This window comes from Sceloporus occidentalis, unplaced genomic scaffold (genome assembly GCF_023333645.1).
Source record: "Sceloporus occidentalis isolate IW3139 unplaced genomic scaffold, rSceOcc1.0.p SCAF_12, whole genome shotgun sequence".
Classification (NCBI taxonomy): Eukaryota; Metazoa; Chordata; class Lepidosauria; order Squamata; family Phrynosomatidae; genus Sceloporus; species Sceloporus occidentalis.
In genome coordinates, this window is record NW_028316992.1 from 17321816 (window position 1) to 17346380 (window position 24565).

General features: G+C 42.7%; 1 protein-coding gene across 2 annotated transcripts in view; it reads right to left on the reverse strand.

Annotated features, from left to right (window-relative positions):
- Positions 1–24565, reverse strand: part of ERBB4 (erb-b2 receptor tyrosine kinase 4) — a 982414-nt gene that overhangs the window by 269950 nt on the left and 687899 nt on the right. For both annotated transcript variants that reach the window (XM_089478015.1, XM_089478014.1), the window contains exon 5: positions 1091–1156. In XM_089478015.1, the coding sequence (XP_089334141.1) occupies positions 1091–1156 (66 nt within the window). The remainder of the gene's footprint in view (positions 1–1090; positions 1157–24565) is intronic.

Below are 24565 nucleotides of genomic sequence, written 5' to 3' on the forward strand. Positions count from 1 at the left end.
GTCTGATCCCTGATATCAAACATGCCTCCACACATTTGTATTCTGGTTAAAATACATGTATTGAGATTTAAAGTGCAATTGTGTTTGCAGTGTTCAATTATACAGTGGGCCTTTCTCATCCATGGGGATGCGGGGGGGGGGGGGGGGCAGAATCAAACTCCCCTGGATAAGAAAAACCATGGAGCACAAATCCCTGTTAATCAATGGGCAGTGACATATATGTGTGCATGTCAGTATGCTCACAGGTGCTTGCTACCATTAGCTAATATGGAGCAAATATATGTGAGAAGTAGAAGGATTCTTTGGGCCTGTACAGACAGGCCAAAATAAAGCTGCTTCAGGTCACTTTGGAAGTATGTTTTTTAAACAACACATGCCTCTTAAGAGGCCAGACTCTAGTCCTTAGGACTAGAGCATGCCTTGGGCATGGCTTCTGGCCTCTTAGTACACATGCATCATTTAAACTGCATACCTCCAATCTGACCAGAAGCAGCTTTATTTTGGCCTGTCTGTATGGACCCTTAGAGAGGTCGAAGGATTCTGATCTGTGAGAGCTCCAATCTACAGATGGATATCTTGCTGATTTGGTAGGCCAATTTTACTTGGTCCAAAAGAACCCAGAAAGAGGTATAAAACTGGTGCCTTATGTTTTCCATTCCCTTCAGGTTGTAGGTATGGAATTCTTCTTTTGACTCTTTCCTCAATCCAAATCTGCCTAAAAGTAAGAGAATCTGACTAAAATCTGCCTAAATGTAAGAGAACCAGCAATCCAAGTAGAAATGTGGTTCTTGTTTTTATTATTATTTTTCATAGGGTGGAACTTTTTTTTAAATGGCAGCTCTTACCCAATTCCAGTATAAACCTCTACAAATGCAACATTCTGCTATTTTGTTCCATATCATTCTTCTGCAGAATGACTTTCTGCCACTGAGAAGAAAATTCTCAGTAATGATTCCTAGGCAGAACACTGTTTTTAACAGACCATTTGTATGATGAATGCTGGGTGGTATTAGATCTATTCTTCTGCCCATGAATCACCCCTCCCTGCAACCCAGTCTCACTTTTTATTTTCTTAATCTAATGTACTTACAGCTCTGGCATTCATTTGCTGATGGTCCCCAACATCGGTTTCCACAAGACTTGTGACATGGTCCACCTTCAAGGAGAGGAAAGACAAAATAGAGAGATAATTTAGACACACACATACCTACATCTTTTCTTTGTAGTGCCTTTAAACTGGGTACTGGAATGATCCCTTAAGGAGAATCACTATTGCCATTTTATGAGAATTTTATGCTTTACTCCAATTGAAAGATTGGCAGTAAAAGGAGTCCTTAGAAATCCTACACCAAGTTTAAAATGTATCGGAATTAGAGGTAATTCATGGTGGAACTTTGTATCCTAACTACACCACTTTCAGTTAGATAGCTACTATAGAAATTCAAATGTGTGATTCTTAAAGTCCTTTACCAGCTCCATCATTCTGTAAGCATTTTGAGCTTCAGCAAGAAAGGAAAGGTAGAGACAAGACTTTTTATAGGTATATAAAAGCTAACATGGCTTATGGAATAAATGATTCTTCAGCAATAAGCGTAATGGCATATGCGTGGTGACTTAATGCAAACCAGCAATTCTTACTACCAATTAATGCACAATTGTGTCGATTCTTCAGGAGCAGTTTGCTAAATCCTATTAATGTACAACTTCCCATGTTTTTTCTTTCAAATATATTCAGCTTTCAAATAATTTTTTGTTCTTTACACTCTTGGAGAAACACAGGGAATTACTTTTTTCCCAATGCCTGATTACAAACCCATTTCATTTAGCTAGAATCTCACCATGAATTCATTAATTGTCATAATGTGCCATTGTGCCTGGCAGGCTTTTAAAAGGATATTTCATTTATGGCAAGAAGAGAAATATCACCTACTTCCCCAGTTTTGGCACAACTATGCTCTGCCTCCCATCATCTAGAAGTGCCTCTGTGAAACACATCAAGATCTTTGGGAGTCACACACAAAATAAAGATGGACTTTAGTGGGTTTATGAAGAAAGTGGTTAGAGATCCACATCCTGTAGTGGCAGGCAAGGATGGGTTGCTTGTCTGAACCACTAACTGCTGCCAATGAGAAAGAAAAATGTCTGTCTTTGTCAAAAAAAACAGAGGTGGAGGGTGGCCAGGAGGCCCTGAGACAACATGAGACAAGTACTCAGTTGATGGTTGGCTAGAAGCCCCTAATGACATCTGCAGTCCACATCCATGGCTTACGATTTGGGAGTCTGGTGCTTGCCTAATCTTGTCTATTGTTTCTCAGCAGTTTTGGGTAAGGCTAGATTTCCCACTCTACCAATCCCTGTGCAGTGGCAGCAGGTGCCTCCTCTCAGAAAAGCACCTGTCAAAGCTCTTTGATGTTCATGATTTGAGAAGGATCTACTGGATTTGCTCATCTTCGACAAAATAATTTTCCTTGTAGAATCCTCAACTTGTTTTCTCAGTTCTGCAAATGGCATTCCCATTTAAATCAGTCTATCTATCTATCTATCTATCTATCTATCTATCTATCTATCCATCCATCACAGTGCTTCCCAAACTTTGGTCCTCCAGATGTTTTGGGGTTCTCCTCCCAGGATGCCTGAATGTTGGTCAAGGTGGCTAGGGCTTATGGCACCTGAAGTCCAAAACACCTGGAGGACCAAAGTTTGGGGACCACTGATTGATCTGTTTATCTATCGCTTCATTTATATCCCATCTTTTGCCCAAGAGTGGGACTCAAGATGGATTACAGAATAAGAGGAAATACAAATAAAACCACGCAGAGGTAAAAACATGCAAAAAGAAAAGACTAAAGTAATATTAAATTGTCCTTACATTGTAAAACCATTGATTAAAACAGCATTAAAAAGCATTAAAAGAAGCATACACAACATTAAAAGAATAAATCCATTATGTGAAACAACCCACTAGAATAGAAAGTTAACAGTGGCCTGTAGGCGCCCCTGTTTGTGCCAGGTTGGGGGCAGGGCCTGACCAGGTGTCACCTCCTTCTGGGGTGTCACCCAGGTGTGAGCTGCACTATCACACCGCCTTAGTGATGCCACTGCCTGTGCCTTGCCCACAATTCTATTAATGGTGAAGGAACAGGGGGGATATATTGCTGGAATCATCCCTGCAATCTGTGACACAGAAACATCTGAGATGTCAAAAGAAGCATTCATTTCCAGGAAGATCTAGGAGCTCTGGCAAAGTCCAAACAAGAATTCTGATGGGAAAAGATCTCTTCAAATAGATACCCGTCTTTAGTTTGACCCCATTTCCTTGAAATAAACATAATGGAATGGAAACCCACTGAAGGACCTTGGGCAAGTCACACTCAGCCCCAGTGGATGGCAAAAGCAAAGTCAGTTCACCTTAGGGCTAACATAAGTTGGAAACGAAGGCACACAACATCAGCAATATTGAAGATGGTGGATAGCGGAATAAATGTGCCTTTACTAGGAACTGAACTCCCATAAACAACATCCAGGAGAACCAATGGTGAGGAATGACGAGGGATGATGGAAGCAATAATGCAATGACATCTGGAGGACCAGAAGTGGTCTGTCTCACTATACATGAAGATATATATTTTAAGTACAGATAAAATGAACAGGTCACAGGAATCACCTACTCAAGCTGAGTTTCACCATTTTCTTCCACTTACACAATGTTGATAGTACCTACTGATTATGTTGTACAGCAATTACACATGTATGCCAACCACCTCATTAAAAGCATCAGCTCCTTGATGCAACAAAGTTCATTTAAGGCAATTATGTCTGGAAAACACAGTTGCTGATATGCACATACCATTTTCTGTCAGTGTCTGGCATCTGTTTATTGGGACGAGAACTTACATTACAGCTATGCCATGCAAGTTTCTTCTGGCTGACAGGGAAAGGGATGCCATCTGGCACAAATAATACAATCTTAACCCATAATGATGACAATTATTATTAAAATTAACTGTACTGTGTAAAAAGCTAGCAACAGCAAACTGCCAGAGAGAAGAGGAGGTTAGAAATGAGGGAGGTAAAGGAGGAGGCTCTGAAAATTTATGAAAAACTTGCATTAAAGGCTGATTGTGAATTAAGAATAAACGAAGACCTAACAAAGACTTTAAAATGCTCATCCAGTCCGTTCTAGCTCATTCATATAGATCATTATATAGAACTCAACCTGAAAAGGCAACACAATAGTGCCCAAACCCAATGATTTTTTTTAAAGCCCATATATTTAGACTTTTCAGTAAATTAATTTTGTTATTTCTGGCCAAATAATTGAGACAGTAGTCTTAACTGTGAGTAAGTCTCAATAAACCCATTGAGACTTACTTCTGAGTGAAATTGCTCTAAATAACAATCAGAGCTTCTCAACAATGGAAGTATTTCAAGAACATTGGAAAGAAAGAAAATTACAGGTTACCTCCATTTAAGAATTGTGGGATCCATTCAGATGCAAATAGAAGCAACAATCAAGGCAAGGTTAAGCACATTGTTTAGTTTCACCAGGTTGGTGATAGAAAGTTAAGCATGTGCCTCTCCTTTACAATAAAATGGCCTTAAAGTTCAAAGTGTGGGCTTGTGGTGACACCTACTCCAGAAGACCATGGTAGGTGTTTTGACACAGTCCTCAAGATTTTGCACTAATCTCAGTCAGTGGCTTTCTCACCCTTCAAGCAACAACAGCATGTAAAGCTCTTGAGCAAAGAGAGAGAGTGGGTGTTGAATGACAGGGGTTTCAGTATAACAGCTTAGGTTGATGTTGTTAGAAAAGACTCTTACAAAGCATTAGAAGGTCGGCTAACACTGAATACTTTCCTACCATCTAAAAATAAATAAATAAGGGGCTTATGGTCCAACACACCTTCAGTTACCAGTGAGGGTTTTCCAGCTTTGGTTTCCCAGTTGTGGCCAAAGAATGTCTTACTTTTTTTTTTTAAGGACTATGGAAATTCAGAGAAAACATGACAGGCATTTGGGTTTGACTTTCCTTCCTTCCTTCCTTCCTTCCTTCCTTCCTTTCTTTTTTTGGCTTTTTAGGCCCCACAGGTGGACATCCAAAGGGAAATAGCCCCCCAGTTCTTTCATTGGGACTTGCATTCAAATGTGCATCCACAAAGACATCCAAAAATCATTTTTAAATAGGGTACACATTTGACTAATTATTGCAATATTGTGTGTATAGATGCGCTTTCAAGTCATGTATAGTTTAATGGGAAGAGTATGAGTTTAATGGGTTTTCTAAGGCAAAGAAAATTCACAGGTGGCTTGCCATTGTGTGCCTTTGAAATATAGCCGAAAGCACCTGCTATAACTTGACTATCTACCATCTGGGTACTAATCAAGCCTGACCTTGCTTAGTTTCCAAAATCAGATGGGATTTGATCTGTTCAGATTATTTAGGCTTCTAAAACCTTAGCTAGCTTTTGCTGGCATTTGTGCATCCAGATAAGAATCATTGTTTTCCAGAGAGAAATTTATTTATTTATTTATTTATTTATTTATTTATTTATTTATTTATTTTCATTTCATTAGCGTGCTACTTTTCTCCAAGAAGGGATCCAAAGTAGCTCACAGATTTTTTTAAAACAAAAAACATTTAAAAAACATTAAAATCAAAATTAAAAACAGTGAAAATAATCTAAAACAGTATAAAACCACATAAAAGTGGTATTAAAAGTGATATCAAGGAAAAAGATAGGTTAAGGGTAAGCATCCATACTGGTGGAATTATCTTGTCAGACTCAGAAATTTGTAGAAGTAGCATGATACATCTTTCCTCGCCCATGATATGTGCAGTTTGTGGCACAGTTTTAATAGTCTCTTTAGCATTTGCGATATCATTAGTGGTTTTTTACCCTTCCCACAGGGGAGGGGGATAGCAAAATGAATTCGAAAAACTGAGTTGGTGGCCAAGATTACTGTATTACCACTGTAACTGTAAGCATTTGGCCACATGCAACATTTTTTTTCTATATGGAAGATTACCACTAGATATAGAAAAAAAGAATACTAGAAGAGTACTGTCACATTTTCAAATCACAGAACCTTTATTCCACATGTTTGGAAGCTAGTTCACTGTGGCTTAGATACATGCATTCAGGCTCAAAAGAACACTCAATATTTAATCCTGAAATGCGCACAAACAAAATTTTCCCTATAGCAACTAAGGAAAAGCATTGATGCAGAAGCTATGCCATCTCTCTCTCTCTCTCAGTCTCTCTCTCTGTGTGTGTGTGTGTGTGTGTGTCTGTCTGTCTGTCTGTTAACTGCCTTTAAGTTGACCTGAACTTATGGTTACCCTATGAGCGAGACATTTCCAAGTTGCCCTATGTTCAACGGCCCTGTTTAGGTCTTGCTAACTCAGGGCTGTGGCTTCCTTGTTGGAGTCTATCTATCTATAATGTGGTCTTTATCTTTTTCCTGCGGGGTTCTACCTTACAAAGCATTATTGTTTTTTTATCAAGTGGCTTCTCCTGATGTGTCCAAAATAAGGCAGCCTCAAACTAGTCATCCTTGACTCCAGAGGAAGTTCAGGCTTGATTTATTTTAGTACCCTTTGTACAAGTGTACATTCATGCAGTTCTCAAGAGATTTTTATTTATCAGTGTTCTTAAATGAAAGACAGCTGTCCAGAACTAGAGTTTGTAAATTTTATTTTTGAGCTTGCAACTCCAAGATCCTTGGCAGCATGGCCAGTGGGCAAAGGCATCCTCTAAAAATGCTGGGAGCAGGTTTTCCAAAACGACTCCATCTCCATTCTATGTCAAGAACATACTATGGATGACCTCCATGGTCAATCAAATACACCTCCCTACATTTGCACGTTCTCAAATACTTCAAAGTGTCACACGAGATTAAAAGATCTTCCATAGTATCACTGTATGATTCTTTGTGTCAAAGCAGACATTCTGCCACAATATTTTTCCTCTCCTGGAAGCAAATGCAATTTGGGATCCAAGTTATTTTTAAAGGACTTTGACATGTCTACCTGTTTCCTGTTACGTTATTTTTTCCCCCATAGTGTCAGATGCTAATTTGCATTTAAATAGAGATATTTAACAGTAGAGCAAGAGGAAGCCTGCCAACTCCCTGTCCTTTTCATTGGGAACTTGAAAGTGCCGCTTCATTGTTTTCTCTTCTCACGGATACACAGGCAAAATGAGGTGCTGAACATGTAGACAGCACAACTTTGAATTAAATTATCACAAGTCCTTTTGAAGGTCACATATCAAATAAATTGGGAGAAAACATACCTTGTCTTATTTGCTAGACACAAGCTATCCAACAGAAGTAGATAGTGGACCAGATTCTGCTTTTATATTTATTCGATTCATACCCTTCACTGTGTTCCAGGGATGAAAAGAACTGAGCATATTTAAATTACAACCCTTTCCACACCTTACAGTAGGCAATGTTGTGGCATTTTGCTTTTGCCTTTAAACAAAGGGAGAGTTTGGCTCAGAGGCAAGGCCGCCTACAGTTTTTACAGCCAGGTTTAAGAGAGTCAGTGAATTCCTCGCTTTCCAGACATTGAGATGAAGAACTCAAAGCTCCAACAGACACTTTACTTTGGGAGCCAATCAACCTATCATGTGGAGAAATGTGTGGTGTGAAAATGTATGATTTTAATTCTTCCTTATTTCATAATATTAAAATCCAAGGATGTGAAGCTGCATGGCGGGCAATTAAGGGAGACAAAAGAAGTTGTTCTTCACAAAGAACATTGTTAAATGGTGTCAGTCATTACAACAAGGCAAGAGGGCATGATGGCTACCAAGTTATATGGCTGTGAGAGGTTTAGAGATATTGATGCTGGATAGGGCTATCAATGCTTAAGCTGCTAGCCATGATGGTTTAATATTAGCTCCAGGATCAGAGTTGGCATGAATCTGAATACCAATTTCCAGGCAACCGCCATTGTGAGGGTGCTACTGCCATTATGTATGGCTTCCTAAGAGCACCTTGTTGGCTGCAGCAGGAACATCCAGCCTTCAGCCTTTGCTTCATCAACACAGAAGTCATGTTTGCCATGGTTCTTTGGAGTCAAAGCCACTGATTACACCTTCTAAGCCTTGACTTGTATACAATCCCTGCGTCCAACACAGAAGAGAGATACCACCATCTGGTAGTAGTATGTTCAGTAAGCCTGTTAAGGTGGAGTCCTTTGGTGTTCTTTGCTCCTTCAGAACACTCACAAGGGCATGAGTGGGAGTTGATGCTGTTTAGTATAAGCTCTATGTAGGACTAGAAAATGCATGACAAAGAAAAAGCTCAAACCAAACAATCCAACACCTTTGAGCTTAGGGTAGTCAAATGTTGACTTAAAGCAATTAGCTGGAACCTGGCCATCAGTGCAATATGTGAGGTGAGTGAGAAATTCCAAAGCAATTTCTTTTATATGTGTTTACCTCATCCGGTTCCTTAACTGTCATTTATTACTAAATGAAGAGTACTGGGCATGTATGTATGCGGGAATGTGACATGCCTCACCCTGTCCCTTCAACTGCATAAGAAAATAGCTCCCAGGAACGAAAATCCCTCTTTTTTCTTCTTCTTTGTCCTTAGTGTCTGAAGGACAAAATGTCAAAATATTTCTTCTATATTTGTTCCACATTATTTAATATTGGCTTATATTGTCAATTATCTCGCGACATGCACCTTTCTAAGCCTACAATCCTATGCACACATATGTGTGAGCTCCACGTAACAATAGCTCCTATGTATATATTATAGGATTGAGCTGCAAAATTCATGCTTCTCGAGCAAAGTTCAGATACGATTCAGTGTTTCCAAGAGGGCAACACAGTCCAGACCTAAGCTGAAATATAGTCAGGTAATTTCCACAGTAAATTCTGTGGATATACTCAAATACTCAAACTACCACACTGGCACTCTTTATGTCTACTCTTTTATATCTCTTTTAATATCCTTTTTATATCTACTTCTCTTTTTTCTTTCTTTTTCAGCATGAGAGTACAGTCAGTTGCAAAAGTCCCCGATGCAGTGGCCAAATGGCATGTGACATTCAATGAGTCATTAGGAATGATGTCTGGCGTTTTCTCTCTTTAATTAAAGGCACTAAGGGGAGAAGGTTTTTCATTCAGACTACATTGTGCAGGGAGAAGAGGCTTAATCTTTCATTTCCCAACTAAACATCCCAATGGAAATCTTCACACACCCCACCTTCACCATGCATGGTGGGTGTCTTTTTTTAAAAAGGTCCCATTAGTGTCAAGGATTACAAAGTTGAAGACCAAGGGAGTGCAGTACAGTTCCACATTAAGATACCATCATTATTTCTTTTTTCAGTGTTTAAACATGGCTTTGTCTAAATGGACCTGCATTGTGTTTTTCTAAGCAGTTTAAGAGACCATCTTTTTTTATTATTAGTGCATGAATAAAATGATATATTTGATAGTGAAATCAAAATATAATTCAAACAGCACAGCATGGCACTAGTAGAAATTAAAGATACTATTGTTAGGATGAATTGTTCTGCCTTTATCAGCCTGTAATGCCTTCTGTGCCCTTGTCTGACGATTCCTATTGTCGTTCGTTTATTCATGCACAGCCTTTTGTTAAGTAAAAATCATTTTACATTTTCTACCAGCCCTATGCTAATCTTTAGATCTCTTCTATTGATTTGAAAGTTAATTACCTAGTAGAAACCCTTACAAATCTCAGGTTCCCCCTCCCCTTTCGTCTATCTAAAACAGAACAGACAAGCAGGTTAAACTCTTGGAACACAAACGTTCCCTTCTTGGAGGGAAACATACTAACGGTGAATGGACACAAGAGATTTTCCTCTTTAACAAACAGTTTTATGCAAATATAGTTGGATTATTTTTATACTGGTGATTTAGATCAGAACTGAGTTTGCAGCTTCATGGGTACATCCCATTCAATAAGTAACACGTTTTTCAAGAGAGGAACATTGTAATCCAGAAATTTAAAAGTGAATCCAGAATGACTAGAAGCATTGCTAGGAAGTTATATTAAGAATAAATTTTATTCTACCATACAGAAAAATGTGGTTATCCACCCATGCTTTGCTTGTTACTTTGCTCCTCTCCCTTTCTTTCTCCCACTGTTTCCCTATCTCTATGGTTAGACAAAATCATATGCTAAAAGCAACCACAATGCAAGATGATTAGTAGCAGAAAAACTTAGACAGCAATGTGAACAAAGCTGTTTGATATTTAATCCATCCATTTATTCAATTTGCACCCAACTTTCTCCCAAAAATGGGACTCAAAGTAGCTAACAGAGACAATTCAACCAAATAAATGCAGCTTAAAATATGAAACAGATTAAATGAAAACACAAAATAATGTAAAAGTTAAGTCAGAAGACTTCAACAGCGGCCCACTGAGAACATCCCACATACAAAGAAATCTTTTTAAACAGCTGTGCGGATCTACAGAAAAGTCCACAACCAATATCCAGATTCCTTGTTGTACATCCTTGAAAATGGCATACCATTAATCTAGCTTTACAGAATGCATAAGAATGTGCAACAGCATGTTCACACGCAACAGACAGCCAAATAGGAAATAATCAGGAAACAGTGATAAGCAGTTAAAACAGGAGGATACAGAATGATCCTTATTTTGAATAGTGACTATATACAAAATGCAATAGATATACAACAGCTTAGTGGTCTCATCGCTCTTCTATTGGGAGTTATGTATAATTAATTGTCTTTGTTTTTCTAATTGTGGTAGAAATCAAATGTTATATCCAATTGCTTCTTTCATCTAAAATAGACTCCCTGAACCAGTCACTGAATAAGTTAACAGTCATGCAAACTCCCTTGATTTGGTGCATATACCCTAGTTGTGACTAGCCTTTATGGTTAGCATCAAAGATCTCTCTGAATTTAACTAATATGTTAAATGATACACAACTAACAGACTCCCTCTCTAAGGATGGAAAAAGAAATATACCACATCCATCATTTGTTGGCCAGAATATCTTATTGCATTAAGAAACATGCATTCTACAAATACATGGGAGGGGGTATGGTCAGCTTTTATCTGTGCATATGCCTGTCACAATCCTATGGGAGAGTGAAGAATAAAAATATATGTGGAAATACTAAGGCTTCTCTGCAGAGTCAATTTATTCATGCTATATATTAACCTTAGAATTCTGGATACCACTAACAACTCTCTAGTGAGAATTCATACTTATAATGGAAGCTTGCTTTTTCATTTAGCGCCACTGACATATGTATTCCATATGCCATTGCCTAGCAAATATCCTAGTCGGAATGAACGTAAATGTAACAGTCAGCCCATTCCATTTATCTGCTAATCTTTCTTGTAAGATAGAGACACACACATCGCCAGTCAGACACACAGAGATGAAAAAGAGACTGACAAGGGAAATATGGATGTGTTATGAAAACAAACAGAAAGAGATACATACTGAGAGCTGAGTAAAGAAAGAGAGGGAAGATGCCAATAAAGAAATATCTGAGATAAAAACTAAATCTGAAGCTGCAGTAAGGAAAATGGAATACTTACAGACAATGAAAGATGACTTTTCATGAATAATATGAAATGGGAGGCCCACCAGTGTGACAGGAGAGATAATAATGCGCTTAAGGAATTGAGGAAATCTGTACCGAATCCCTAAATTACAGACAGGCCTGATATAAAGAGTGATCGACCAACCAAGTGAAGGAGTGAACTGGGAAGTCAAGAAAAGCATGTGAGCAGCACAGAACTGACACAGCTCAGTGGCTCCATATTTATCATTGACAGTGTAGGATTGATAGCAGGTTTTCCACAATGTTACGATTCTGTTTTGACACAGAAGTGTCTTAAGGCCAGTCCAACGAGAAGAGACAAGAGAGCACAGGGGAAAATAATCAGAGATGTGTCAGAAAGTATCCCTTGCTGTCTCCCTCTTCTTTACAGCAACAGATGAAGTAGATAATCCTTTGGATCCAAAGACTGATTTCAACAAATACTTGTTTTTAATTCTCTAAGCAAGGAATTGACGAAACCAAGCAAAAATCCAAACAATTTCATAACCCCCTGATGGCCAACTGGTAGTCTATAAAGTAGAGCTGGCCTGAGATCCATTTCTTGGTGGCTCTGACAAATACAGTTGGCCCTCTTTATCCACAGATTTTTTTATACACTGAATCCAGCATCCACGGCTTGAAAATATTTCAACGAAGTATACATTCCAAATAGCAAGCCTTGATTTTCCATTTTATATGAGGAACACCATTTTCTCTGTCATTATATTTAATGGGATTTTATTATCCACGGGGAGTCCTGGAACCAAACCCCAGTAGATAACAAGGTCTCACTGTAATAATAAAAGAATGGTAGAACTTTTGCCTGCCATTTTAACCACAAGGGAAATATAAAAAAATCAGTGTTGAAGGGGGAAAATATATAAGTTCAAGTGAAAAGGAGGGCTATTGCAGCCTTTTGCTGGTCAGTGAAAGGCACTTTGTACCCTAGTCTGGCCTTCCAAGCACCCTCCCTGACAGCAAAGGGTTGAACTACACTCCTCATATTTTCCTTCCCCCCCACCAGATTATTTTCCCAACGATGTATTAAAAAAATACATGATGTAAACCTGTTTGCATATGTTTGTATAGAAAGAAAGAAGCCTTGTACTGTCAGCCCTTATTATCCATGGGGTCCCCTCATGGATGCAAAAAACTGCAGGACCTCAATTTCCATGGCTTACCCCAATAGCTATGTGTGTGTGCGACTGTGCACACATGAATGACAACTGTCAGCCACACACACACAGCCACCAGGGTAATGGGGCTTGCCATCCGCGGATGTTTAAATCCACAGATGGCAAGCTCATCGTTGGAGTGGACAAGGTGTAATCCCATATGGACACAAATTGGATTGAGATTTGAGGGCTACCTTGCTGACTTTGAAATTTGCCGAGTTTAGCTATTTTGAACCCTCTGTGTCAAGCTGCACATCCATCTCCCTCATGCTCAGTCTCCTAGAAAACACATGGGGCCTTCAGGAGAGATCAAAACTGGTATACCAACTGACATTTCTGTTTCATCTAGCCCACTATTGACAGCCTTGACGGGGTTGCAGTGGTTCTTCATGATACCAGGCAGGATTCTTCCCTAACCCTACCTGGAAATGCTTGATATTTTCTGATACTGGGTACTCCTATCTAAGTACTAACCAGACCTGATACTACTTAATTTCCAAAATCATATAAAATCAGTTGTGTTTGTGGAGCCATGGAGACATGTGTAGTTTACATGTGATGATCCAGTGGCTTGAAAAGTTTGGGGCTATAACTCCTGAAATCCCATTGGCCATGGTGAGTGTGGATTATGGGACCTATAGTCCAAAAGATAATATTTATAAGGTGTGGTATTATCCAGTTACCATCATGCTCCTGTACATGAACACTCAGCTGTAAACACCCCCATGTGTTCAATGGAACTTACTCTCAGACAAATGGGTACAGGATTGCAGTTTTAAGACACATTAATGCTTCAGTTATGAACAGCAAGACTTCCTTCCCCATAGAATTTGTTTCCTTCTAGAATTCATGGAACCCCATTTCCTGATTGGTAAATGGCCCCAGCAGATTGGAAATCTTATTCACAGACCAAATGTCTAAAAATAGTTTTATCTTACTCTGGGAGCCCAGAAAAAAAAGCTACCTCTTTGCAGTCTGTCTTCACAATCCCAGTGGTTCAAAATATATTTCATACTAAGATATAACTTCACACATGCACATTAGTTTTGAAATGCAGACTTTGTCCAAACACTGGGGGGAAAGAATATTCTCTTCTTCCTTGTCTCACATACAACAATAAGATTGTTAATAGCTTAGCACAGACCAACAGGGATAGAGGTGCAAAGATGCAGCACAGCAAAGTCAGAGGTGAAGAGAAACCTTTGCGGCTACAGGTAAGGGACTAGGGCTGACCCTACACCTGCCCCAGGCAATAGATTTTGTGCTTTAGGAAATGACATTGTTGTTACTTAGTTGCAACACATTTGCTGAATTTGTATTGCCATGGATAGGGAGAGGTGCTTGTGTGTTTTCCACTTCAAAAGCTGAAATACTTTCCTGGTTTTAGCTGCTATGTGCCTTGATTTTAGGTCATTTGCTATTCTCCTGGTTTATACTTGTCATATACCAGTGGAATAGTCAGTTGCCCCTGGAGTTAACCAACTGTTTATGAATGCTTAGATCAATCCTTAATGTGTGCTATTTTATGGATACATGAGGTATGCCCCCAAAGTGATCCTACACACTCATTTTGTTTCCTTGAACTTTGTAACTTCGCAAAAATCTTCAGGTTCATCATTCCTCTGAAGTGTCAGTGTCTTGAGACTGGATCCTTTAGTTGTTCCAGATCTTTATATATGCTGCACCACCTCTAGCTCAGAGCTCCAAAATGTCAAGGTGCTTCCAAACTCTTATTGCAATTGGGGTCTTCTCCCATGACTTAAATACATCCGTGGCTACTATTTGTGTGCATTATGTGGTTAAGAATGATTTCTAGGAGACACATTTGACTTTACGTATTCTCAGTTGACATCTACAGTGACATGTCTATGAAATGAGCTTTTAAAGCTCTCTCTCTCATGACACCTGGTTCTTCCTGGACAGGCTCAAGTGTGTGCACACTTGCTTCCCTTCTCCATCTCTAGGCCTTCTGCTTCTTGGATGACTGTGGCTGTGGGGTATGTCTCTACCATGTTCACCTGGACCATTTTCAGAGTCTGCTCCTTAACTATACTTGTACTTGACAAATATTTTGAGAGATGACGTCTTCAGGATTTGATTAGCACAGTGTTCTAGTCTTCATATATGAAGCAATCTTCTTCAACTCATTCTGAAAGAGCTGTTCCAGAAGCTCATCTGAACTGTAACACTTTTATTTCTTTGCACTTCCAGAGTGCAGAACACAAGATGCAAAACCAGCAAGGGCCAGTTGTACTGAGTTGTGACTTTTTCATCTCTGCTCTTGTTAGTAGAAACCAATTCATTGCATCCATCTACCTCCACCCATGAAACAACATTAATATGGAGTCATATTTACTATTCCCATCTACTCTGTCCAGAACACAACAAAATATTTTGGAAATCTATACAAATGCACACTTTCTTAGTCTCTTGTGCAGTCTGTTTCTTCCAGAAAATCTTGAATGGAAACAGTACACTGGCTGTGAAAACACGACACTTCTTTACCTTAGTAAACAACAGATTGTCTGCACATGTGGTGAGATCTCAGGTTACACCTGCTTTCCAGTTTCTCTCTGATTGGGCAGAAGTGGCAGCATAAAAAATGCTTGGCAATTTCTCATCCTTGACAAGAAAAGATAATACATTGAAACACTTCACTGAAAAAAAATGGTGAGCTTCTAGACAATTTTGTAATATATATTTTGATTTTTTCTTGGTAAAAAAGAAAAGAAAAGATTATTCATCAACATTGGTTGCCCCCCCCCCCAAAAAAAAAAACAATCTCTAATAAGTCTTTAAATGTGAAAAATAATTGAAAAAAATGTGTAAATTCTTGTCTTATTGAGTGGGGAGAAAACGCTTGAAAAAAATTGTCCTTGCAAAGAATGAGATGAGTGAAAATTTACATCCTTGGGTAGAAAGAAGGGTTGTTTCTCTTCTGACCACTCACACCAGCTTCTCTTCACAATCACAAAATAGTATGGGGTTAGCTGGGTCAAAAAAGTACCCCAGTGGCAAAATGCAATAGATTTTCTCGGATAATTTTTTGTCCCACCTGGTTTTTAAATAATAAATAATAAAAATTTTATTTGTATACCGCCCTTCCAATGATCAGGGCGGTGAACAACAAGTTAATAATACAATATAATACAATACATATTAAAATACAATACACTAAGCAACACTACTAAAAACAGTATTAAACCCCATCAGCCAGCAACCCTTGCTGTCGGAGGGGGGAGGGCTAGCTGGAACTTGATTCAGGGAATGCTAATTTGAATAGGAAGGTTTTTAGCTCCCTCCTAAACTGGGCCAGGGAGGTGGCCGAGCGGAGCTCTATGGGCAGCGTATTCCAGAGGGCCGGGGCGGCGATGGAGTATGACCTCCTCGTTGTGGAGGCTAGTCTAGCCCCTGGAACCCTCAGTAGTTGCTGCCCAGATGTTCTGAGGGTGCGGGGCGGAATGTATGGAGAGAGGCGGTTCTCCAGGTATCCTGGGCCCAAGCCATATAGGGCTTTATAGGTTATTACCAACACCTTGTATTGTGCCCGGAAGCGAATGGGCAGCCAGTGCAGCTCTTTAAGTGCTGGTGTAATATGACTGGCCCTGGAGGTACCAGTGACCAGTCTGGCTGCCATATTCTGTACCATCTGTAGCTTCCGGGTGTGGTACAAGGGTTGCCCCATGTAGAGCGCATTGCAGAAGTCCAATCGAGAGGTTACCAGAGCGTGTACCACCGTTTCAAGGTCTCCCTGGGCCAGGTATGGGCGCAGCTGGCGAATAAGCCGGAGCTGATAACAGGTGCTCTTGACCGTCGCATTCACCTGAGATGTAAGGTGAAGCGACGAGTCAAGAAGCACCCCCAGACTGCGCACGGAGTCCTTCACGGGAAGCGTGATCCCGTTCAGGACAGGTGGAACTACCGCCATTCCTGGGCCAGGGGAACCTATCACGAGTACCTCCGTTTTCTCTGGATTCAGCTTGAGTCGGTTTTCCCTCATCCAGCCCATTACTGACTCTAGACAGGCCACGAGAGGAGAGACGCCATCCTCGGTCACTGCATCAGTCGGAGACATAGAGAAAACTATTTGGGTGTCATCAGCGTACTGATAACCCCGCGCCCCATGTCTCCGGATGATCTCTCCCAGCGGTTTCATGTAAATGTTAAATAGCATGGGAGACAGAATGGCTCCTTGAGGGACCCCAGTTGTGAGGGCCCTCTTATCGGAGCACACGTCTCCCAGCTGCACCATCTGGAACCTCCCAGAGAGGTAGGACCGGAACCACTGGAGCGCAGTGCCCCCGATTCCCACCTCTGCCAGGCGCTCCAGAAGGATACCATGGTCTATGGTATCGAAAGCCGCTGAGATGTCCAAGAGCACCAACAGGGACACGCTTCCCCTGTCGATGCCCAGACGGAGATCATCGACCAAGGCGACCATGGCCGTCTCAACCCCGTAACCCGCCCGAAAGCCAGTTTGAAATGGGTCCAGATAATCCGTTTCATCCAAGATCGATCGAAGCTGGATTGCAACCGCCCTCTCGATCACCTTCCCCAGAAATGGCAGCAGCGAGACTGGCCGATAATTACTATGTACCAGGGGGTCGAGGGAGGGCTTTTTTAACAGCGGTTTTATGGTGGCCAATTTCAAGCTGGTTGGAAATTGCCCATCCCTCAGTGATGTATTTATAATCCGGTGTAACAACAAGGTTACAGCCGGTCCCCCCTGAGCCGCTAGCCATGAGGGACAGGGATCGAGAGAGCAGGTTGTCTTCTGAACACTTCCAAGGATCTTGTCCACATCATCGGTACTTACCAACTCAAACTGATCCAGTTTAATAGAGTCCACGGAGGCTCTGGATGCCTCTACCCTCGGTTCTGCACTAATGCCGGCGTTAAGATCTTCGCTTATCCGAGAGGTTTTATCCGCGAAGAAGTTGTTAAATTGGTCGCAGCAGGCCTTGGAAGGTTCAAGGATCTGGTTCGGGGCGGGAGGGAGCTGAGTTAGCTCCCTGACCACCCTGAACAACTCTGCTGGACGCGACTCCGCGGACGCGATACGAGCACCATACAACGAATTCTTAGCTGCTCGTATCGCCTCTCCATAGTCCTCCAAAAGGCGGTCTAGGAGAGCCTTGTCGGCTAAGCGTAGGTGTTTCCGCCAGCGGTGCTCTAGCCGTCGCAGAACCCGCTTCCTCGCCCGGAGATCTTCCGTGTACCAAGGCTTACATTTGGAAGCAGGTCTGAGAGGGCGCTTGGGAGCGATACTGTGTATAGCCCTAGAGAGACCGGTATTCCAAATACCAGTCAGGGCATCAACAGAGTCGCCGTCATTTCCAACCATGTTCCCCTCTAAGGCTTCTTGGAACCTTTTGGGTTCCATCAGCCTTCGAGGGTGGACCATCCTAATAGGTCCACCACCCCCGGGGGGGATCTGGGTAGAAGCCTTGATTTTCGCCTCCACGAGGAAATGATCCGTCCATGACAGGGGGGAAATATTAGTTATTTCCGCCCACGGATTTTCCGCATCCGTACAAAAAACCAAATCCAGTGTATTACCCGCAAAATGCGTTGGACCCGTAATCAGCTGGGACAGGCCCATGGCCGCCATGGTATCCATGAATTCCCGAGCCGCACCGGATGGAATATAGTTGGCCGCGAAGGGGATGTTGAAGTCGCCCAGGACTAACAGCCTGGGCGTTTCCAACATCAGCTCCGCAACCAGCTGTGTCAGCTCGTTAAGGGAGTCCGTTAGCGCACGGGGTGGCCGATACACCAACAGAATCCCCAGACTGTCCCTAGCCTTTAGGGTCAGGTAAATACACTCGATGAAAGAAGTTTGACAGATGTGGTTCCTGGTGAGAGACAAGGTGTTCTTGTGAACCAAGGCAACACCCCCCCCCGCCCACCTAACCTGGGCTGGTCCTTGACCGAAAACCCGGCAGGGAGGGCCTGTGCCCACACAGCGTCTCCCTCAGGCCCAAGCCAGGTTTCGGTAATGCAAGCCAGGTCGCAATTACTGTCCTCCAATAGATCATGGAGGATGTGGGACTTGTTGTTGATCGACCTGGCATTGCACAGGAGCAGCGACAGGGTTTGTGGCACGGTTGGAATGACCCTCAGGTCCTTTTGATTAGGAAGGGGACCGGAAGGAGAGATAGATATTAAGCATCGATCTCGCCTTCCTCTGTAACGCAAGTCCGCCTTCCTACCGCCATACCTCCCCCTGCCCCACACCACCTCAATAGGAGCCCCGCTCACACCGATGTTACCCTCTTCCTCCCCAGCCAAGGCATTCCCTGCAATCATGCCCTTCCCCTCCCCCTTGCAAGCCACAAAAAGAACAGAGGTGTGACCCAGCAGTCATCCTCCGTTCTGGGCTGACTTGGGCACAACCCTCTCACCCCTTGCGCCGCTATAAAATTGCGCAAAAACAAAAACAGTCCAACCATGGGCGGCCTCCGCCGGCCCCGCCCCTCGGAAACGCCGCTCCGGCGGCGAGAGAAAGTCCTCCGAGCCGCTGCCCAGGATGGAGGAGGACGAGCGGTGACGTCCTCCTTAGGGAGGCCGGGAGCCGGCTTTATGGGGCCGCTCTCACCGGCCCCGCCCCTTGGAAACGCCGCTCCGGCGGCGAGAGAAAGTCCTCCAAGCCGCTGCCCCAGGTGGAAGGAGGGCAAGCGGTGGCGTCCTCCTTAGGGAGGCCGGGAGCCGGCTTTATGGGGCCGCTCTCACCGGCCCCGCCCCTTGGAAACGCCGCTCCGGCGGCGAGAGAAAGTCCTCCAAGCCGCTGCCCCAGGTGGAAGGAGGGCAAGCGGTGGCGTCCTCCTTAGGGAGGCCGGGAGCCGGCTTTATGGGGCCGCTCTCACCGGCCCCGCCCCTTGGAAACGGCGCTCCGGCGGCGAGAGAAAGTCCTCCAAGCCGCTGCCCCAGGTGGAAGGAGGGCAAGCGGTGGTGTCCTCCTTAGGGAGGCCGGGAGCCGGCTTTATGGGGCCGCTCTCACCGGCCCCGCCTCTTGGAAACGCCGCTCCGGCGGCGAGAGAAAGTCCTCCAAGCCGCTGCCCCAGGTGGAAGGAGGGCAAGCGGTGGCGTCCTCCTTAGGGAGGCCGGGAGCCGGCTTTATGGGGCCGCTCTCACCGGCCCCGCCCCTTGGAAACGCCGCTCCGGCGGCGAGAGAAAGTCCTCCAAGCCGCTGCCCCAGGTGGAAGGAGGGCAAGCGGTGGCGTCCTCCTTAGGGAGGCCGGGAGCCGGCTTTATGGGGCCGCTCTCACCGGCCCCGCCCCTTGGAAACGCCGCTCCGGCGGCGAGAGAAAGTCCTCCAAGCCGCTGCCCCAGGTGGAAGGAGGGCAAGCGGTGGCGTCCTCCTTAGGGAGGCCGGGAGCCGGCTTTATGGGGCCGCTCTCACCGGCCCCGCCCCTTGGAAACGCCGCTCCGGCGGCAAGAGAAAGTCCTCCGAGCCGCTGCCCCAGGTGGAAGGAGGGCAAGCGGTGGCGTCCTCCTTAGGGAGGCCGGGAGCCGGCTTTATGGGGCTGCTCTCACCGGCCCCGCCCCTTGGAAACGGCGCTCCGGCGGCGAGAGAAAGTCCTCCAAGCCGCTGCCCCAGGTGGAAGGAGGGCAAGCGGTGGCGTCCTCCACCGCTGTGTTTATTAATGAAAAAATAAACCCACACATCTGGGATGCCTGAAACTTGAGGAATTGTTTCCCACTGTTCAAGTGATAATGTTGCAAAATGCCTGCATTGTAGGTCTAGCTCTTGTGAATGCTCCAACAAAATGTGGTCCCAAGAAATTAATATATCCCATGTGACTGATGAAGATTTACATATTGTGGTTCTTTTAATTTTGTGTAAGAAATTTTGTGAGGACCTCAACCTAAAAGGCAGCTTGTAAATAATAATGGAAACAAACAAATAAGAAATGTATTATTTTTCAGAGACTGAAAATGTGGATTCTTCTTGAGACGTTTTGACCTTCTCTGCTGGAAAGTACTAACGTTCCAGTCCCTGATACCACAGATCCTAGTTCCTACCTTAACTGTCAAGCTACTGAGCAGATTATCTCCCAGGTTACAACTGTACAACTTGCTGACTATGGTCCTTGCTCACATAGTGGAGCAGACAATGACACAGATGGGAACATCCATCACAATCCAGCATTTGTATTCTATCTTGATCCCACAGTGCATGGATAGGAAGAAGGACATGGCCATATCTTTGTTTTATTCTTATTAAGCTTTCTAGTTTCTTACCAACCTTCACTTCTTAGCCTGTATTGATCACAAGTGTCAATAACATATTGTTGTTCTGTGACTCCAAGTTGTTTCCAACTTATGGAGACCATAGGGTGAACTTATCATGGGGGTTTCTTGGCAAAAATTGATCAGAAGGGGCTTGCCTTTGCATTTCTCTGAGACAGAGAGAGTGTGACTTTCCCAAGATCACCCAATGGGTTTCCATGGTTGAGTGGGGATTTGAACCCTGATCTCCAGAGTTCTACACTGCCTACATCAATAAAATAAATACATCAAAATTCATGCATATGTTCATGTGTATTTTTCAAAATATACAGGTACTGAACACATTTTTACACTGACCAAAGTCAGCTTTCACTTGTGTACATTTCTTAAATTTGTACATGTGTTTGTGCATATTTTCTCTCTCTCCAAAGTGCACCACAAACTTCACAAGCTGAGTTCCCCTTCCATTGGCAATCTCAGCAGGTGCAAAATGGATATTTTTGTTTGGAATTCAACAGATTTCTTTCCCATCCCTACAAAATACATAGGATTGTACAGTGATCATTTTTTGTTTTGCTACAGCAGTAAGGAGAGAGTGTTAAAGGAAAAGAAAGGAAAGGAAAGGAAAGGAAAGGAAAGGAAAGGAAAGGAAAGGAAAGGGGGGGGGGAAGGGAAGGGAAAAATGTGCTTTTCTATGAATTTATCAGGACTTACAATTATATTGGCAGAAGGGTAATTATTCATAAGAATTTCAGACTTCAGCCACAAGAATGTTCTTTGTCACAGTACATAGTGGTGTGTGAGAAACCTGAATATCATCATAAGAGATTTTCCAGGAAAGGTACCCAGCAAAATCAAAGGCACATTGACAAGGAAATGATGAGTTTCATGGCATTCTCCTTCTAATTCCATACTAAAGAGAAACAATGAGCATAACTGAGTTATTGTACAGTAAATCAAGGCATCTTTTTAGCGGTTGTTGGCAAGCAGCCAAAACTGAAAGGGAAAAGGTGTCAGGCTAAAGTGTAGTTTGATGTTTTAGGGGAAGAGAAGTAGATGCGGGGGTGAGATCCTTAAATTATTATTTTCTTTATCTTGTAGTTCTACAGGAGCCTGAACTACTCACCTCATCACACCAAAAGTGTCAAAAATAATACCATATCCCCAGGCCGGTTTAATCTAGGAAGAAATCTGGGAGGAAAGTGAGATTTTTGGAGTAGGTGCACATTTTTGCTTCCCCTTGTATCTGCATTTTCTATGCTTCTGGGAAGCTGACAAAATTGCCATTCCATCAGATCCAGTGCACATCAGGTTAGTATCTGTGCAAGCGTAGACTTCATGCAGTTCCTTCAAACATCTCAGCTGTTTGTGTAGTATTGCTGGCAAAAGAATGAGGACTGGATTGACTTGGCACATGGTCCAATCTAACCATAACAACGGGTGAAGTGGTTGCTTCAGGTGACGGAGCTCTGGGAACATCAGATCAACAACTCCCCCCACTTCTGGAGTCTCCTTTTTCTCTGAAGAGCTGCCACCATGCCAGCTACTTCTTGAATGATTGAGTTTGTTTCTCAAATGCTGCCACCTCTCACATGGCAGCATAAGGATAGGGTGCCACCAGTCAGCCAGCTGCCTAGCCTTACTTATATATACAAAGAAGGACTAGTGGAGCCAAATACCCTCACCAGAATATGGAGTGGGGTAGAGAAGTAGCAGAATAAAGGTGGAAGGCCCACACACCTCTATAGGAAAAGCAAGTGGCTCTGACAGCTGCACACCTACCACCCTCCACCAAAGTCTGCTTTACACAGAATTTGACATTTCCTGAAGAGTCTTGGGAGCAAGGCACTATGGGAGGGCTAACAGACAATTTTCCTGGTCAACCATCCCTTAGTGCCTTGGTGCCAAAAGATCCACCAGAGTCAGGCATTCAAGTAATAACCATCTCTCTGTAGACCTTCCTCACTGTCCTCCCTCCACCCTCCTCCTTGTACCTGCCTCCAAAAATGAATGGGGGGGGGGTTGACATGCTTCTACAGTAAGCATGCTTCTCCAGTATATCTGTGTAATGTTTATGGTATTTTGCTGTGTGGGATGAGCAGATGGGTTCTTGAACTCTGAGGTATCAAAGAAAGCCATCATTAAGCATCGTATGGTTAGTCATGGTTGCTTTCAGGCCATCCTCCTTCCCCACTGTTCTGCTAAAGCAGTTCTTCAGAGAGAGTGACTTACATTAACTGAAACTTATTAGGAGAGATGAAAACTACTAACCCATCCAGTCATCCAAAAATGTCAATTACAAAGTCAATGAGGGTGTTATTTAAGTTGTCTACCCTTCATTTTTAACATGGCTTTTTAAGCAAAACACTTTCTTTTCTTGAGAATAATCTTACAGCACACTCTTAGTAAAGTCTACTATAGAGGCTGGATGATAGGAATTGATGTCTATGCCTACTTTTGGTCTGAGTGTTAAAACACAAAATGGAAAAAGGAGGAGTATGAAGGAGGAATCCTGAAGCCCCTTTAAGAATAGAGATGGAAAATATATTCATAATTATCAGTTTCTGATTAAAAAAAACCAGGTTTCCCAAATGTTGGGAGCCTCCGTAGGCAGGAATAACAGTCTGGAAATAATTTTGCACAATTTTCTTCTAGTATTCAGTGCCCCAAAGAGTTGTTCAAAAGTTATTGTATAAAGAAGAAACAACACATGTTTCAGTGGCAAAAGAAAAAGAAAAAAGACCTCCCCCCAAAAAAACAAACACCACCCTGTTTTCTGTGCTGAAAAAACAGGTTTACTGTGGAGAAAATGGGTTTTCAGTGCAGGAAACAGATTTTGTGCACAAATGACCTACATGTTTTTCTTCACAATATAATATCTCCATATACACCAGGATATTCAAATATGGGAAGAGTACTGTAGAGAAATATCTAATTTCTCCCATAGTGGGGAGAAAACTACTTTAATTATTCATCCTTGCATGTGAGGATGAAATAGATGAGGATTTTCATCCTTATTTAAGACTTTTTTTTTTTACCCTTTGCACGAGCAAACTGAATATCTGTATAGGACTAACAACATCATAGGTTCCCAATCGATGCTGTAAGCCATTGCCACTGTATTTTAGTGGGGGCCAGGAAACTCCAGTCATAATAATGTCACTTCATATCTTTTATAGCATCACACATCACAAGAGACAAGAGACAAAGGTGATACAAAACTGCTGTTGGGTTTTTGTCTTCAGAACCCTTATGTTCCTAAGGCATTAATTATGTTGTGCCTCTCTTAGAGATGGTGGCAGATATGGCTCAGTTATGTGGGTGTTTGGCTGTGCCTGGCACAGAGGCAAGCTAAAGACACCTGCTGCTCATTTGGGGTTGTCCCAGCTATCCTTGCTCAAGAAGCAAACTCCACAAAAAGGTCAATCTGCAAATGCAGTTCAGATAATCAAAACAACATTTGATACTCGATATGGAGGACATTGATACAAGCTCCATGATTCAGCCTTGATTCCCACAACACCTAGAAACAGATCTCAACTATTTTTCAACATATGCCTGAACCTGGTTTGTGCTCCTGGTT